The 19,152-nt window shown below is 38.4% G+C and overlaps 1 protein-coding gene across 2 annotated transcripts; it reads left to right on the forward strand.

Annotated features, from left to right (window-relative positions):
- Positions 1–245: 245 nt before the first annotated feature.
- Positions 246–19,129, forward strand: spryd7a (SPRY domain containing 7a). 2 transcript variants are annotated; one of them, XM_057332618.1, is made up of 5 exons: positions 246–373; positions 16,384–16,500; positions 16,592–16,758; positions 17,627–17,729; positions 18,093–19,129. In XM_057332618.1, exons 1-5 carry the CDS (start codon positions 271–273, stop codon positions 18,188–18,190), a joined length of 588 nt encoding a protein of 195 aa, XP_057188601.1. In that variant the 5' UTR covers positions 246–270; the 3' UTR covers positions 18,191–19,129. The 2 variants fall into 2 exon arrangements, with proteins under 2 accessions (XP_057188601.1, XP_057188600.1); XM_057332617.1 differs by lacking the exon at positions 246–373 and adding an exon at positions 12,350–16,170.
- Positions 19,130–19,152: the final 23 nt, after the last annotated feature.

Raw genomic sequence — 19,152 nt, forward strand, 5'->3', positions numbered from 1 at the left:
AGGGGGGAACACGTGATCTCATCTTATCCCGTCGATTTTGTTATAGGGTGGAGGGTATGGGTTTTGTGTACATGAGGTCGTGTGCCGCTCGCCTCTCTCTCTCTCTCTCTCTCTCTCTCTCTCTCTTACTCCAAGTGCTACCGCTCCGCCTCCTCTTTTCGCAACATTGACGCAATGTATAAATGCTGGAACAAAAGGACAACTTCCTTGAAGCTTGGCGTAATTGCAATAATAGAGACAGAGAGAGAAGGGCTTCGGTGACACGCGCTGATGGAAGTCCGGCATTCTACCGGAATATCTTTCCCGCGGCTTCTCTGGCTCGACTTACACGTTCGAACGGATTTGCACTTTCCCCGGTTATTCCAGCACCGAAGTGAGTATCAATAACCCCCGTAGTATTTGCGCCGTTTCTTTTGCCTATTCAAATCTCTCCGGCTCCGCTCTCCTGATTCACAGGAGGAAATACGACGTACCGAGAGCTTTGTTGTTGAGTTGCCGTACGCTGTGTTTTTCTCTCTCTCTCGTATCGGCTGTGCGATTTAAACATTTGAGGGCGAAAGTTGCCGTGTTGTTTACGATTCGTTATCTAAAATTCCCGTATGCGTGCGAGCGGCGGCGGTAAACAAGAAGCGCACAGTTATTGTGTCCGAAAAGAAGGGCGCTAGTTTTTTGAATGAACGTTTGTTTGTTTCGTGATGGCTTTCAACAAAAGGCGATGGATTCGCCCTATCGGGGCAAACTGAAGTAGTAGTCACCTAATGTCAGTTATACTTTTCCTAGATTGATTGCTTGGAATTTCAAATGCGGGACAGCGTTTAAAAGGGCGGTTCGTTCGCTTATATTCATCGTTAACCACACAACAAAAAAGCGTTAGTGCAAGACAAGCCGGTTTTTGCGAAATTCAACTACACCGAAGCAAAGATGCGTTCCGCTTCCATTCCGCCGCTCCGAAATTATACGCGTCTCAAATTCAATAAATTCTCACATGTTGCTCGTTCTCGCGACTGAGTATTAACGGGCGCGTTTGATTTCGGCGAGCTAACGATGCCCGTGTCATTGCTTTTAGTGCCGATCCGTTTACTTTGCGAACAAAGGACCGGGGGAGAATTTCGTGAGGTGGAGGACGACAGTAAAAGAACGGGTAGACTGTTTACAATAATAACAGGATGGTCGTGACGTCGAGTGACGGACAGCGCTCTCAGCCAGAGGAGAAACTTCTGAGGCATCAACAACATTCTAAATTTGGACAGGGGTTACATCATCGAAGTTAAAGCTGCTGGGGGGCGGGACTTCCGGTTGGATTTGAGTTCGTGCCGCCGCTCGTTCTGCTGTGTCTTTGTATCAAACAATCGCTGCAAGATCGATCGCAAGCGGTGTAATGTTGCCAGTTCGTTTGCTGACGGATGTATAAATAGTTCGTGAAAGGCTAGAAATACTAAGTGGATCAAACTGTTCAAATGTCTGAAAACGTCCGTGCAGGCCAAACGACTTATAATGATGCAATGAACACACGCGTGACTCCTTCATTCAAGGGAGGGTGTAAATGTGTAGTTTTGTGACTTTTCATTAAAGCTCGTTGTGATAGATTGTGGTGTGCCACGTACGGGACAGGGTTGACGAGAACCATATGAAGGCTTGTAAAGATTATTACATTCGTTTTTACTAAACTGTTAATAAGTGACTTCTTAAAACCAATCTTATTTTCGTATGCATGAACAACAGGCACATGGAAAGCGTGTGTTCTCTGGGCCTGTATAACGAAAATACAGAATATGGACAACTGAATAATAATGACACAAAGAAAATGCAAGTTTATAGTTTGTGTTGGAAGTGTAACCAAATGCACATTTTCAAAGTCCCTTCAGACATTTGTGACAGGTACTAATAAGGAATAGTGTATTATCTGTTTTAATTGCTTTTTTTTACAAATCCTTCTATAATGAAATGCAATCAGAGACCATTCACTTTAGGATTGCACGAGTCAGTGGCTGGGTCTTGTTAGGCCGGCCCACTTAACATGGGTCGAAGGTTGCTGTCGTGTTCTCAGACTTGACTTGCAGGCATCTATTGGCTTTTGATGGATGTTGTTACTTAAGTGTGTAGGCTCTGGCCTCTGTAAAGGGGGGGCTGTCCCCTCACATGCTAAGGCCCCCTCCCTCACACTAAAGAGATCACAGGGGTGCAGCTGCTTCAGACGGCTTTGGGGCGGGTTTGGGGGGGTCCGAGACCCTTGAATGAGAGAACAAAACCCTTTCATAAACACACACACTCAAGTTCACCCCTTACAACTGCCCCTATTTTCACACCCTCACAAAAAACATGTTTGACAAGTGGAGGGTGCACGAGTGTGTCGGGCGCACAGCAGACGCACTTGGCCTTTCTTGTATGCAGCTAATAACTCTGATTTTAGGATTAGCAACCCGAGGACAAATGAAAGTATGATACTTTATTTGTGTATTCTGCATTATTATTTGACTTTTTCTTTAAGGTTATCACATATAGGCCTATTATGTATGAATGTGTCACCTAGCAGGTTTTGAGTGCCATTGTCTTTGCAATACATTGCTTTTGTAATGATTTTACAGTTAAAGCTTGCACTGGCATACAGATAGACTGAGGAAAATATCTACCTTCAATTAACCAAGAAATGTAGTAATTTGCTGACTCGACACATTTTTAACAAGGGCTCTTTTTCATTTTTAATTGAAAAAAGACGCTGATGACTAATTGCATACTAACTGTGTATGTGTGTTTAAGGTTGTTTGGAAAGAAATGTGTCTCATGTTATGAATGAAGAGTGTGCTTGGACATATTCTTTACGTTATAACCTTTCACTTTCAAACTCTATTTGCGTCATGAAAAAAGGCATGACATGACCCATGACATCTTACAGTGTCTTTAATTTAAAACTTAAGTGAAGGGTGATGTAGCTGGATGTCTATGAATTCTGAGATGGTCCTGAACCATGGACTTATATTTGTTGTTGGTACGATTCTCATGTGAACAGTAGTGCACTGTAAAATCCAATCCTACTGTGAATATAGTTGCACTGTGAATATAGTTTATTTTTAAATGGGACTCGGAAAGCGTGCATTTGTTGACACATTTAGATATGTGTCCAAGAGCTCTGTGCTTCTTTGTTGGCCATAAGATGCATATAAATGCAGTTCATGCTGTATTAACAAAATAGCTCATAATATAATTCACACCTCTATAATACGTATACCACTATCACATTGTAGTGTAATTCACAGTTCTGTAGTTTTAATGCCTAACATTCCTTGGTCCATGGTATTGTTTTGCCATCTGTTGTGGCAAAACACGTGCATTATTTTAAAAAAAAATTGCTAATGCTGCAAAAGTAGGTGACAAATCTGTTGGGGTCAAGATGCCAGGTAGATAATTTATATTCAATCAATTTAGAATAACCCCGATGTCGCTGCTTATCACTGACAATGACTACTGCATCACTCATGGCCTTTGTGTTGGTGTCGTAACTTACATACACAAATAATTTGTGGACAGCGTCAAGATTTGGGCATTCAAATATGTCAAAAGCAGATGCTGAGGGTAAAAAAAACAGGTCATATCTCTCTCGTTCTGATCAAGAATGGAATCGTTTATAGCGCCGCTGAGACTGAACTATCAGTTTGCATAGGGCGTATACAGAGAAGAACACCTTGCATAAGTTTCTCTATAGGGAGCGGACAGTGAGGAAGTAGATGAAATAGACTAAATGGCCGTCATGAGATAGCCAAGGGCTACTTTTTCATTTTTCGAGGTTCCAGCTTGTGTTGCTTATCTCTGTCCCGTTCTGAGTGCTTTCCTGCACTTGGCAGATGCGCGCGGGTTTCTTCTCCTATAAATACCTTCACGCGCGCTGACAGAATATAAGATCGTTTCGTGTTGTTTTGACAGCGGTGGAAAAATGTTTCCTTCAGTAAAATGTCTGTCTTCCACATTCAAAACCGTACTTCAAGTCCATGTTCCCGGCATGCACATGCGAGCTGGGGGCGGCTCTTACCGATTTGAATGAGAGGAGTCAGTTTCGGCGCCATTTTCGACTGAGAGGCGCGATAACATCAACACTGAGCGCGCGCACAGAGACAGCGCGCGACGCTCCGGCTCTAAAATAAAGACTTTTATCTAAACGTGGAAAACCCACACGAGCAGAGCACCTCTGAGGACTATATCGGCCGAGGTCTGGTACCGACGACCAGAGAAGTGACCAATCTGAAGCGATTACGGAGCCGGAGGAGAAAAGGGGGCTATCGTTTTCAGCTGCGTATATGGAAAACGGCTGATTTTTAAAAAATAATACGTAAAAATAGCGCTCTATGCGTGGAAAAATTCTGAAAAATGCCACAGGGTCTTGGGATGGGGTTTCAGCTCGGTGGTGGTGAAGAATGTGTCGTTTTGGTGTTTTTCGTGTATCTTTTTGAGCGGGAGTAACGGACAGGCTGCTGGCGCAGATACACGCAGTTCATACTGAGAATCTGATGCCTCTTACCTCAGATTATCAAGTAAACCATAAGAACCGGTAAGATATCTGAAACTCAATTTTATTCACATAAAGATGACTTTAAAGGCAATTGTGTATATATTTTCCAAAGAAAACCACATTGTTGTGTCACTGTCTTGAGGCAGATTGTTTACGAGGAGAAGACTTTGCGCCATTTTATACGTACATTTTATACGAAAGACTGACGTTGTAAATAAAAAGTTATTCGCCCAAAGTGACTTAATCGTTACATTGTGACCCGTCGGTGACACAATATAACACGCTCGACTGAGACGTCACAATGTAACGTTAATTTGTTTACACGCGGAGTGAATGTGCATCTGTTTATGTAACTTACGAAAACGAATAACGTTGCATGACTGATGTGTTCATCTATCAGACGGAGACGTCTGCTTACTATATCGCATGCTACGTGGATATCATAAAACTTCCAGTGTCGTTGTTTTCGAAATGGGTTTTAGTGAAAATTAGGTTATTCTGTGTTTACTTGCATAGCTTGGGTAGTTGAGAGCGCAGAGGACGCGGTTTGTCTGCGAGAGAAAGAGAGATTCCTGCTTTTCTTGAAAATGTGAGTGAGTTCAGCGGTTATGGTTGCGAGGCTGTTTCTCCTCGTGGTGTATATCGGTTGCACTACACAGGCGCAAAATAAGTAACTCGTTTAATCCGGTGACCTACAATATTTGTATTTTTTCCTTTCCACATTCGTCCGTTTTCAGCAGGATAGCTCAAATTTTCGACATCTCAGATGCGATGTGTCCGTTTTTGAAACAAGAAGCAACTTTTAATGTAATTTCTCTGCAGGACTGAGGGGATAAAGTAAACCAAACTACCTTAGGGTAAATGTAGGCCTGTTGGAATAAAGCTCATGTCAGTTGCAGAATTGCTGAGGTGTGTGTTCCTGTACTCACGTTTAGTCTCTGTATTGGATGTCTCGTCTTAATCGAGGGTGTGTCTCACCTGGAGATTCCAATGAACCTGAATTATGCTTCAGATTTTGCCGCGTGGTTTATAGTATGGGTGACTCTGGATATAACCACGCCATATGTAAACACGCAAATATAGCCTAGGGTAGAAAATAAAATGATCCTAAAATAATTTACTCTAACACAGACATGTTGTTATTCTCCTGCTCGTGTAGTAAAAGTTGCTAGGCAATTTTCAATTGAGTTCTTTTTATATCTTTTCGAAACCACTCTATATTCACCAAACAGCTAAAAAGTTTATGGAAAGTGTAATATTGTCAACACCCCAAGTTGTTCCAAACCTGTATAAATGTCTTTGTTCTGTTGAACACAGAAAGATATTTGGAAAAATGTTAGCAACTGACATTTCTGGGACTTCATTGACAACCATATAGGAAAAATTAAAATGGTAGTCAAAGGTGCCCTAGAACTTTTTGCTTTCCTTAATTTTTCAAAATATGTCATTTTGTGTTCAATAGAACAAAAAAAAACTGATACAATAATTTTTCGTACTGTGGTAGTCAATGATGTCCCAGAAATGTCAGTTGCTAATATTTTTCCAAATATCTTTCTTTGTGTTCAACAGAACAAAGAAATGTATATAGGTGTGGAACAACTTGAGGGTGAGTAAATGATGACAGATTTTCATTTCAGCATATGTCAGTCATATATATTGTTTTAGTTTAGGTCTGGCTAAGTCACACAACTGTAAGAGCTAAGTCACCATTGACAATTGTGAAGGATATTTTTGCAAAAAAAAAAAAAAAATGTGGCCAGAGACTTAGCTCTCATTTTATGGGAATTCTTATATCTGTCAGTATCTACACTTAATTATATAATTACTTGCATGAGTTATTAAATGTTAAAATTATTTATTGTAAAATTGATAATAGCTTAATATAAAAGTTGTCTACACACACATTCACTCAACATTAATTTAGAAAAATACACACATGAAATAGGGTCTTATGGTTAAATATAATTTAAATACAATAATCCTGTGATAAAGTGTCATTGCCTAGAATAATAATATTTTAGGAATAAAACCTAAACTGCCTCAGTTACAGTTTTCCAGTCACAACAAGAACTACAAGTATTCTTTCACAACTGAATGCTGAGCCTGTGAATTCACTCAGTCTCCTCATTCACATCACAAATAAATGAACGAAACAAAATTAATCTTTTAATTAATAAAGACAAACCAAAGATTTGTCAGGTTCCCACAGATATTTTAAGGTCACACTGGTAATTGTAGTTGGTGTGAGCAAAATGTTTGTGTGTGTGTGTCTGTAACAACGTGTCAATGTGTAATTGTGTTCATTAGGTGATCCACGAGTAGTCTTTATTATAAATGAGCATTGACCATTTTATATGTGTTTGTCCTCGGGGTGGGCTAAAGGTTAGAGGGCATTGTTTGATATCATCCAGCCTGCTATGCATCGAAGACGTTTACTGATGTATGTAAGACATACAGACAAGGCATGTGCATTCTGAGAAATTAGTGTTTTTTATAATAAGAAACAATAAAACAAAATTTGTCATATACATTAAGATACAGCGGGTATCCATAATAGAATATGTCAAAATTAGAAGTGCTCAGAAAATGATACTCCACAAAATTTCAACAGTAACTTTTTCATCTTTTGTTTTTATTTTTTGAGTACTGCACTCTGTTCACATTTCCTCAAGGCCAAAGATAATATTTGATATTATCACTCAGGCCTGAAAGTAATTTTGATGAGGAGGAAGGTTGTTATGTATTATTAACAGTGTATTTTTTTTACACACACACAAAAATCATCTGCCGTCTCAAGGTCCACGTTTTAACCCAGTTGCAACCAATTTGTTACAAACAACAAATTCGCCCAATCTTGCTCTGATAACCTTTGATCCTGGCCAGTGTTGGCTTGTTCCGTCTTGTCGTGTCCCTGTGACCATGACATATTACTCACAATCATGATAGTTCATTATGACTCAAACTGGTTCGTTATGATGGTTATGAATCAAAAATAAACTGCATGTTCTCTGTAATATAGCGCACTTGGAAATTCATAACCTCTTGGCTCTGGACCAAATGGAAACCCTGATGTATTTGATGGCAGCAGTGCATGTCACATACAGTAAAGTCCACTGATCCTTTTGGTCCCTGTGATATAAGCTTTTAATGCCTGTTTCTGCCTCATGTTAATGGTTATGTAATATTGCATTTGACTCAGACCCATCCCACACTTTATGAAAAACTCTGTAGGTGCAGATCCTGTGAGTGGTCTGACCATGTCTCTTAATTTGGATCTCCCTAATACGTGAGAAGGCGAGGAACAGCTTTTTACGAGCTACATTGTGTTTATTTTGTTGTCAATAGCTAAATGTTGTATGAATTGAGTTTAGCCATAATATAATAATAAGACACAACTTGTTCTGACAACAACAAGCGCTACAAAAAAATCTGTGGTTTTTGCGTGGCACATAAATTCATCTCTGTTTCTCGTCTCAACTGGTGATATTGTCCGCGTTGTTTTTGATAAGTATTTATGGAGTTTCACATTGTGTAATGCCTTGGTTTGCAACGTTTGGCTGTGCTTGTTTTTAAGTGCCATATTGACTTCAAAGGGAGATTATATTTCATCCTTTTGGTAGCAGCTCTTGCAGATAATGTAACAGGGCCACACTGCTCGAGCTGACTGTTATATTGTTGTTTTCTTTGCTCCAAACACGCTGGTAAACATTGTAGAACGACTCTTTGAAGTACGTGCAATAGCAAAACTGGTCGCAAAATGAGTTTGAGGTTTCTGTCACGCTGTTTCTTTCCTCTTTGTGTTAGCTCATTTCAACGTGCCTCTTCACAGGGGCCTCCAAGATTCACACGAGTTGACAGAGGTTTATAGTAGCTTGAAGGAAAATTAAAAAGATCTACTTGCCCGTTTTATTATCACGATACTTGAAGGTCAATGACATTTCAGAGGTGTGGGCTTGAGATTTCACAACTTGTTAGTAAACCAATCATTGTGAAACATGGTGTTTCGGGCCTAACTCGGGCCTCTGTTTGCTGCGCCTGTTTGTTTGCCCAGCTAGATGTGACGGAGTCTCGATTCTTCGCGGGTGTTTGTCCGCATGTGTCCTTTGTAAATGACAATTTAGATGCGAAACGCAGAAATGAAAGTGTGGATCTGAGTGTCAGCTACAAAGCTTTCTGCTAAGAGGAACACAGCATCGGCCAAGCTCTCAGATGGCAAACAGCAGAGCTCTTCATTGTGAGCTTCTCTTAGTACTACGTGTGCTGCCAGGGGCTGCCCCTATCTGACGTTACCAAGGCAAAAGCACTTGTTATTGGGACGGGCGCTGTTGTCGAGGTATTAGGCCAATTAATCTTTTTTCTACATTTTAAAGTACCTAGTGTGTGTGTTTGCGACACGTACAAATGCAACATAATGTAGGCCTACTTAGTGTGTGCTATGAACTTAGTTGTGTATATATACACAAATACATAATATATACATACACACACACACACACATATATATATATATATATACACACGCATGTGTATATGTACCAAGTTGCCATGTGTAATAATAATTTGGAAGAATTTTATTTTATATATATATACTTTATGACTATAAATTGTAATCTAAATAATTAGGTCCATAATAGTGACATTCCTCATTTTTAATTTTTTAATATTATAGTTTTTTATTGTTATGGTTACATCTTCAAGGTTCGGGTTCCGTACATTAAAAATATTGGCAAAAGAAATTGATTAATCTATTTATATTCAAGTTTGACTTTTTGAATTTTACACTGCAGTAAGCAAAAAATATTTTCTGGAGTACACTGCTTGTCTAAAATGAGGTAAACCTTTCAGTGGTGTAAGGATTTACATTACAAAACACCAAATTTGTTGTTTTTAGATAAATTATTGTTTTATTTTGTCACATTTGGTAGATTCACATACACCCGTGTGCTGCTGTGTTCCCTTTACTTGCAACTCTTGTAAAACTAAGTGAAATTATGGGAGCAGCTTCCCCTTTCTGTGGTAGGAAGTGAATGTTTCTCTGTTAACTTCTGGCAGAAAAAGTTACAGGGAACAACACATCTCGTTGCAGTCTCGTAAAAAGCCATCGATCAGAGTAAACCCATCAGGGTGTGTCATTTTAGTCAACTATTTTGTTTATGGTTCAAGTATGTGTTGTTCTGGTTTATCTAGGTATTAATTATATTGCACATATTTCTTTTGAAATGTTAGTGTAAGTAAGTACATAAAGTATTTATTAAAATTATTTTTGAGCTGTGTATATATGAAAGCCTATTAGTATTATTACCACATATTAAGCAACCATGTTAAAAACAAACAAGGGTTTAACTGGGTCAAAATTATTTGTTGATATAAAAATTAATTTCAATGGTTTGATGATGCTCAGTAGTCGGGCCGAAATAATGTCTTTAACTTTTGTGTACTTTGAGCCTATCCAATAAAGTTAGCTTAGAGTTGATTAAAAATGGACTCTTAAAGTTTTTATTCATGTCTGCAGTATTTTAAATTATGCTACTTGTATGCTTTGGTCAAATGTGTTTTTTACTTCTAAGAATATATTTATTTAATTGCCACAAAAAAATTTTTTATCCCCTCATAACTTACACACACTTCAGATGTAACTTGATGGTTGCATGTATCCTTTTTTACACACTCACAAACACACATTTAGCCACAAACTTTAAAATAAGAACAAGAATTTACCTTCAAACCATAATATACTACAATTACTTAAAAAAAATCAAATAATACAACCACAATATAATCACACCTGTCTAGTAAGAAATACAGACTTCTGTAAGTATACCTGTAATCATTGAACAACCTAAGAGCTAAAATTTGCTTTATAAATGTATTTTCTTTTATCTCAGGAGAAAGACCTTGTTGTGCCCACGACATTAGAGACAAAGTCAAGCTACTGTAAGTACATCAATTCAACTTGCTTTTCTGAAATCCATAAAAGAAAATATTAACGTTTAAAAAAAACTAACACAACATATCCTTGTTAAAAGTCCAATAAAGAGAAAAACAAGAACATGAAAGACACAGACAGCAAATGGCATAAGTAAATATTATAATCTGGGTGGTTTCCGGCCTTTGTCAGAGAACACTTTTTTCCCAGAAGTCCATGGGGCTCTTTTCATAACCTGTAATTTTACCCTTTTAGACAGCAGATGCTCCCCTGTCCTCTTGCTTGTGTTACACCAAAAGTTTATTGGCTCACCTGTAACAAAAGCATAGGAGTGTATGGTGAATATAACAGAAACCTGCGTGTGTGGGGGAGGGTAGTACATGATAAATATTGCGAGTTAGTCATGCCTCAAATTATAGAGTTGTTATTGTTATCCTACTCGTTTTGCACTTTGGGTTATGCAAATTATTGCTTACACGCTCTGCACAAGTCATTTTGAGAAGTTTTGAACACAAAATGAAACTCTTGTTAAACTTACTCGAGACTTTTTTCGAAAATGGATGTCATGACTAATTATAATTATCCAAATGAACTTGCAGGTCATATATTGAATAGTATTGAAAACAACAAAGTTGTTTGACATCTGAAATAATTTGTATCTGTACAACAACTGTTTAAATTCACACCGTTTTATAACAGTCAAGGGTTTTCTAAAGTTGTCATCAAATCATGATTTGTAAAATGCTGCCAAATAACTTTTTAATGAAAATGTGCACTTACCTAGCAAGGAGGAATTAATCGGAGCGAAGCAGGCGGGTTTGCAAGAATGGTGTGAATATAATTTGTTTCTCACCTATAACTTAGAACAGGTAACTTGTTATCACTATGGCTCAGTATGCATGTAGACATTATAACAAAAAGCCTCACATCACTGTATAAAAGAGAAGTGCTGTTAAAAAATAGTTTAAATCATTTAAACTAATGATTAGATAATAAGTGTGTGAAACAGAAATATAACATTTAGCATTTAAAAAAAAAACGTTATTGTGTGATATCATTAAAGGCTAAATAATTTGACCATTACAAACAAGGAACACATCAAACATCATGGCAAATTACATCTTTTTAGAGCGGGTCAGCTTTTCAGGTCTTAAAAAGCAAACATCTCTATAAATCCTAAAATTCGTGCCAAATAATCTATTTCATACAAACTAAAGGCTAAAATACACTACAAGACTTTTGCTCAGATTTTCAGTCTGGACTTGTTGCCAGTCTGCAGATTTGATCAGTTAGTTTGTTTCTATCTGAAACTTTCAAAAAGTCTGCAAGTGTATGTCTAGTTTTTAAAAAATCTGTTCAGATTTTAAAAGCCATTAGTGTACTGCCCTATTCCACTTGCAATATGCAGAAGAAACAACATACATAGAGAATAGACCACGTTTAAATCTGAATAACACAATCATTTTCTTACATTTTTCTATCTGTCTAATATACTAAGCAAGCACTAATACCTTTGTTTTCATTCTCAGTGTCATTGTGGCATCGTTGAACTCCACCATTAAAGCTTACTGACGTTCTTTCTTTATCTTGTGTGTTGTCAGGTTTATGTGCGGCCGTGTGTGCTTGTGCGCGCGTTCGGCGCGGGGCCTGCCGGTACTGTAGCAGCACAGAATGGTTTGTGAGTTATAACGGGGGTGCAGGCCGTACTGTGCTGCGGCAAGAACGACAGGACGGACTCGCACTTCAGATCAAACGGGTGAGAGAGACTTGGAGGAAGGGGAAAGTAGACAAAAACAACAGCAACGAGACTACGTGTGACTACAAGTCTCCTGAACTTGGCCGTGTGGCTGCCTGGCTGTAGCAGCACGTAAATATTGGAGTCAAAGCACTAGCGAATCCTCCAGTATTGACCGTGCTGCTGGAGTTAGGCGGGCCGTTTACCGTCCACAGGGGTCCCTTATCTCTCCACGAAAGCGCAAGACTAACGAATATGTGTGTGTGTTTTGTTCATGCTTTGTTAAAACCGATTATAAATCATTTGATACAAAACAATCAAATGAGCTTTACAATTCTAATCTGCTTTAATCCTGGTCCCTCTGTAAAATATGTTAGTAGTACTTGTGAAATTGTTGATCATTTAATGTGCATGAAATTTGTTATAAGAAAACATAAATAAAAACATTACAATCTGAGAAATTTTATCGAGCGTGATTCATTGTACAGAGGCGCGTTACGCGCGCATTCTGTAATTCATGTTAAATACAGTTTGTATCCTACGTTTATCAAGAAATACAAAAATAGACAATCTGTAGCAAATTAATGATATTTTATAAACAGCCGTTAACACCAACTGCCCTTCATGAAGAATATTTTACTTTCCAATGTTGGGTATCATTATTTTGACACCAATGACATGACAATAATAACTTCGTTCATACGTTGCATGTTGAATAACGCAGCATCGCCATCTTCTGGGAAAGCTTACATGGTTCGAGGTTTTCACTTCTCCCCTTCCTCTGCTTTTCAAGTTCACATGTAGGCGAAGGTTCTGCTGACAGAAGCACTTCGAAAAGTATCAAGTTATAAAGGGTTGTTTTAATTTTGTCTTTCTACTCCTCGGTAAGGGTCGTTAACATTAAGTAGTGTATATTTACACGCCGTTTTCGTTAAAACAGCCACACTTCATTTTCTCCCCAGGCTGAACTACGCAAAGCATCCTTAAAAATCGTGCTCACCATCAGGCCAATAACATTTTCAGACGTTTTTCGTTCATCTGACGATTGTACAAATATCTGTAGATGGACAGAAAAAATGTGTTGAGTTTTTGATGGCACAGCACTTCAATTTGTGACACGAAACTGACCTTTTTGCCTCGCTGCACGTGCATAGCATAAAATTGCAAAAAATAAATCTTTGGTCCAAAATAAGAACTTTTCTGGTTTGGACCCTGGACTTTGAATGCACCTGAAAAACGTCCTGGCAATTAAAGCTCTCATATGGCGAGTGTCGCCACACTTGGTGGTATTTATTATTTTGTGTCGTTCAGATGAAAAAACATTCGTGTCCCCAATTCTCCTTTAGTTGACAAGGTGTATGATAATATAATAAAGAAATCCTGATTATCTTGGAAGAAGAAGCGCAATTCCGGGACCTCAGACTGCTGATTGTTGTCGTTCCTGCTTCAAAATGAACATGGCCGTGGCTGAAATCCGCCTTACGCAAAGTCTCTGCAACAGTAACAATATAATTTGTCTCTTTATCAGGTACCCAACAATTAAAAAACGTCACTGTCAATGAGTTGCTGCGCGTGAACCTTCCAAAAGTCATGGCACCGTTGATTTGTTTATCTTTATTTTGACAAATTGGTTGTAAATGTTACCCTCCAACATAGTTTAAATATAGACCAAATGTTATCATTATATTTGTTCTTACTGTAAACATCAGTTGATACGCAGATATATGTTTATGTTAATATTAATTGCACATAAAAACGGCTTTACAACAATTGCACATTTTTTGTTGTTGTTAGATGGGCGGGCACGAACGTTATTTTAAGTGTTCCTCAACGGCAGGAACCAAACAGCTCATTTTGTTTGTAAAAGTAAACAGGTGCAATTTGAATTGATTCAACGAAAATCTGTACAAGGTGGTAAAACAGTTATTGGGGTGGAGCTGTGCACGGATGAACTAAAGTGTAGCTCAAATATCGTAGTTACCACTTACATTATAACTTATCTTCCTTATAACTTACTTAAATATCTTTAGCATCCTTTTATTTCGTGTCATTTGGTTCTGTTTATGTACGCGGTTTATTTTTTGTAACGGCGAAAAAAAGTCTTCAAAAAAGTTTGGGATTATTGAATATGTTTTTTTAACATCTGCTTGATTAAATGTATTAATTAAAGCTGAAAACTAGATACACTGTTTTAACAGATAAGTCCGTTGACATCACCTTCACATCTATAGTAGTTTATTTTTAAAGCAGGTGAAATCATGGAACTGTCGAAAACGATACATAGCAGACACATTATATCTGTTGTCCAAACTACGACGCAATCAAAATGAGAGAAAATATGGCAGAATCTACGTCACTTTCATATGCTCCTACGTCACTACCCTCCTCTCGTGTCACTGTTTCTCAGCAGCAGGCTACTTTTTCCTGTAGCTGAACAGTACTGTACAGCGGGGTACGCCGTGGGCTTCCTAGAGCGAAAATTCATAGTGCACACTGTGAATAACGGCTGAATAACTTTTTTCCTTGTGAATGAGCTATTCTTGGCAGGTAAAGCGAGATCCTTCCCTGAGTGGAGTGGAGTGTGACAGCTGAGCCACGCGCAGGTTTATAGAGACATGTGATTGGACAGTTCTGAAAATAACGGTTTTGTTATCTTTCAAAACATTAAACGCACGCACTGCAGCGTGCCAACGTTCAGAGCTCATAAATTTGTCAAACGTCCTTTGAACAGACATAACACGACCACCTTATCTATGCCATCCCCTGCACCTTAAAATTACTTTGTGGGAAATCCGTTATTCGAAATTATTTGACAGTCAACTCCCGCTACTACTGCATTTCAACGTTTCTGATTATTACAAGTTTTCAAACTAGTGTAAATCTAAAGCAGAAAAGGATGATCATGATGAAACAGTCCGCCCACTTTACCTTCTTTTGCTCCCTTTAGCTTGACATCGGCTTACTAGTCATCCCAATGGACACAGACGTGATGCTAGTCAAAATAAATATTTTCAGCAATAATCCCATAAAAGTAGGGATGTTTGGTGAAGCAGTTCCACCGCATAACCGCGAACGCATCACGCGCTCTTTTATTGGACAGAAACCGCGCGCGCCAGTTACTAGGGCGCTCCGCAAAGGCAATCATGGCGCTTGTTGCTGTGCAGATTTCATCACCGTCGAACTTCAGAAAAACAACAAGCAGAAGTTAATAAAGACGTCAAGTATTACTGAGAGTGACACACACGAACTGTTCAAATGTTTACATTATTCTGGTGTTACTGCGAAGGCATTGAAAACATGATAATACAAGTGGCGTTATATTTTCGTTTTTGTAAGCAGATCGTCCTTTGCAGAGGCTCCCTTACTTTCTAGCGCTGAGGTTGTTGCTATGCAAAACTTTACAGTGACACTGGGCAGGTTAAAGCTTTTAATGTCAGATCAATTCTGATCTCATCTCAGATTTGCGTCCACACTTGCACACAATGCATGCTTTCACAGAGACATTTATCATTTTACATCATAACGTCTAACCATCACCGAACCTTATTCTACTTACCTTTATGATCTGTCCGTTGACAAATAGTGCAAACACGCCGTCTTACACCAACAACATAGCCAACATTACTTGATTATTAACTGGCATTATTGTAATTATTGTGGTTACTTGTTCCAGTGCTATAAGTTTGTCCTGACAGTTGCACACTAGAGGTCACTGTTGTGCTTTCCTGAAAATTGTAGAAAAAACCCACTCACGGAATTCTGCTGTTTACGTCATATCCGCTTCCCTAACGCCTTAGAGGAATAAACATGACCTCCGTTGATTTCCAGTCCAAATAACCTCTTATAACTAAATTTTAAACAAAATTGAAGTTTAAGACCATCGTTGTCCGTGGAAGACCATTATGGCGTCTTTGTTTTCGTGGTGTTTTGGCTGTTGCGGTGACGGCGACAGTGGCCACGTAACACTAAAGGAAATGCCCACGGTTCACCTGGACACTCATTGCATGGGTAAGCTTTGAGATTTGACATATCTGATATATTTAGTAATAAGGTTGTCTGCCTTGTCACTTTGTCAAAGTAATTATTTACTTAATACTCCATTATACCCAACACTGTATTGAAGAATAATGTTTGCGTAAGCCTGTGGGATAACGTCAGTAAGTATAAGTTACAGCTTTGAGACTAGGAATCATTCCTTGATTTCTGCCTAATATATTTCAGGTACTGATGTTGTGATTGTAAAGAGTGGTAAACGCATATGTGGAACTGGTGGCTGCATTGCAAATGCACCTCTCCATCAAAACAAGAGCTACTTTGAGTTCAAGATCCAGTCCACAGGTAAGAGGCGGATGTATGCAAGCTCTTACAGTACTTTACCATTTATTAGTCAATATGATTAGGTGTGACTTGTGAACTTTGCCCTTCGCAGGTGTCTGGGGCGTTGGAGTGGCTACTCAGAAAGCAAACCTGAACCAGGTCCCCATGGGGAGAGACGCACACAGCATTGTGCTTAGGCAAGATGGCACTGTGTACTACAACAATGAGGAAAAGAACCGATTACCTGCCAACAGCTTACCACAGGAAGGAGACATTGTGGTAAGTCCTAAGGCAACATTTCGATCAATCAAGTCAAATTAAAGCGGCCCTAACACACGCGGTTTCTGCCAATCTCATATTAATCTTGAGTAGTATTGCATACTTCGTATCTTCGAAGAGTATTTAGTTTGATCACATTTATAAAAGACACATACAGCTGTACGATTATTTCCGAAAGCATACGGCGTGTGGGGGGGGAGGAAAAGGCTGAACTAAAGCACGTTGCATTGCCAACAAAACAGATATCAGTTTCACTCACCGCATGCGGTTCATGTCCGGCATCTTTTAGCGCTGGGACTGGGGCTCCATCTATCAGTTTCAAACGATCTCCAAATCCAGCGTTATATCCACCGTTTATATAACATCCATCACCCAAATGCAGTGAACAAACAAACACCTGAACTTCATGAAAGCATGCTCTCTCTCTCTCCTGTACACAAATGAAAGTGACGTCTGCGCATGCTCCTTCTCCTGCTCTCCTTGCTGCCGCGTGCTTTTCCGGGAGAATTGTCCAATAAGGGACTAAGAAAAATTGTTACGAAACAGTTTTATATGTTCGAAAAAAACTTTCCACAACTTGTATGATCGCTGGGGGAGTGTATCAAGCACAGAAATACTACGTAATACACCCAACTCGTTTTTTGACAAGTTGACCATGTTAAGCATGAGAAGACAGCACGTTTAACATTGTAAAGAAGTCCGAATGTATGACACACCATTGCACCACCCCTTTAACATTGTCTATTTATTATTTTTATGATAATTAACATACAGTTACTATTTAGGGTACTTAATAATGGCAAGATTTCTTTTTTCTAATCAATTTCTGTGTGTAATCTAAATTTCTGCTATGCTTGTGTATGCATAGGGTGTTACCTATGACCACGTGGAGATGAATTTGTACCTAAATGGGAAGAATATGAACTGTCCAGCATCTGGCATTAGAGGAACTGTTTATCCTGTTGTTTGTGGTAAGTGGTAACAACATTTACACATTGGAACAATAATTAAATAATAATATCACCAGCTTTGTTGCCATGGAAACAAAGAATGAGAAATTACAAAAATTACATTTACGCATTTGGCAGATGCTTTTATCCAAAGCGACTTGCATTGCATTATACTATACATTTTTTCTGAGTATGTGCAATCCCTGGGATCCAACCCATGACCTTGGCATTGCTAGTGCCATGCTCTTACCACTGAGCTTTTTTTATATTCCGTTTATAGACATGTTTAGAAATGTTGCATCTTTTTTTTGGCAATGCAATATTTTTACAGGATTTGTTAAATTGGACATTTGAAATTATGGCTGTTTGTCTTCTCCCTTACAGTGGATGATAGTGCGATATTGGATTGTCAGTTCAGTGACTTCTACCATACACCTCCACAAGGCTTTCAGAAGATTCTTTTCGAGCAACAGATTTTCTAAAGTTCATGCTGTGCTGTATATACACTCAAGATATGGCCGGGACTTGAAGTGCTATGTTTTTCACTGACATCTAACGGTTCTTTAGTTCAGAATACTGAAAAGGGCAGCACGTTGAAGTAGGATTGTTATACAACTGATGCTGACCACTGCTCGGTTAATAAATATGTCATCTTTTGTTTTCTTGGAGAACTCAATGCGTGATATCGGCAGTGCACTTCAATTTTAAAATGTCTGTTCAGAACATACATATTCATCAGCTATTTGCACTACATCTTACACTGTACATTTACTGATGTATTTGCATCCTGTTGTTGTGGGCATATAGGTTTGTGGCTGGTTTGAATTTAAACAAGAATGTGTTATATCAGAGTAATGAATAACAGCTGACAATCAGGGCTGTATACTTAATGCATTTCAAATGAACAAAGTGAATTGTCAAAGCTCTTCATTTTATTAGTCTGTCTGATGATGTTGATACGCTCAGTGTAACAAAGTTTAACTGCCATGCTGACCACCATCATATTCATCATAGTGAGTGTCTAATGTAAACTCTACACAACATCTACATTTGTGTTTTTTTAATGTATTCACTTTTGATATACGTTTTATTTTAGGTCGTGACAACAGTGTGCACAGAACTTAGTGTGACTTAACATATTTAATGAATATGAGACCAACGGCAGGATAAGAACTGTAAATGTTATTTAATATTTTTAAATGAGCGAAAAGATATGATTTTAAATTGTATGTTACGAAGAATTATGATTGTTGAATTGAATTACAAAGTAGTTTTTAATACATAAACCAAAACTAGAACGAAACGGTTCTAATAGCATTCATTGATATTTTGTGAGTCCCAATCTGACAGGTATTTTGTGTTTTTTCTTTAGGTAATAAATATTTTGCTTTTTCGTGTGTATAAATGTGTCCGTGTTTTATCTATTGAATTTGCTTTAATTTAA

The sequence above is a fragment of the Triplophysa rosa genome, linkage group LG4 (assembly GCF_024868665.1).
Source record: "Triplophysa rosa linkage group LG4, Trosa_1v2, whole genome shotgun sequence".
Taxonomy (NCBI): Eukaryota; Metazoa; Chordata; class Actinopteri; order Cypriniformes; family Nemacheilidae; genus Triplophysa; species Triplophysa rosa.

What these genes read in the sequence shown, in the direction of transcription:
- spryd7a (XM_057332617.1), top strand. Translation starts at nt 16,065, where the DNA reads ATGGCGTCTTTGTTTTCGTGGTGTTTTGGCTGTTGCGGTGACGGCGAC. An exon ending in CCTGGACACTCATTGCATGG is followed by an intron (nt 16,171 to 16,383) that starts GTAAGCTTTGAG and finishes AATATATTTCAG; the next exon opens with GTACTGATGTTGTGATTGTA. An exon ending in TGTTTATCCTGTTGTTTGTG is followed by an intron (nt 17,730 to 18,092) that starts GTAAGTGGTAAC and finishes TCTCCCTTACAG; the next exon opens with TGGATGATAGTGCGATATTG.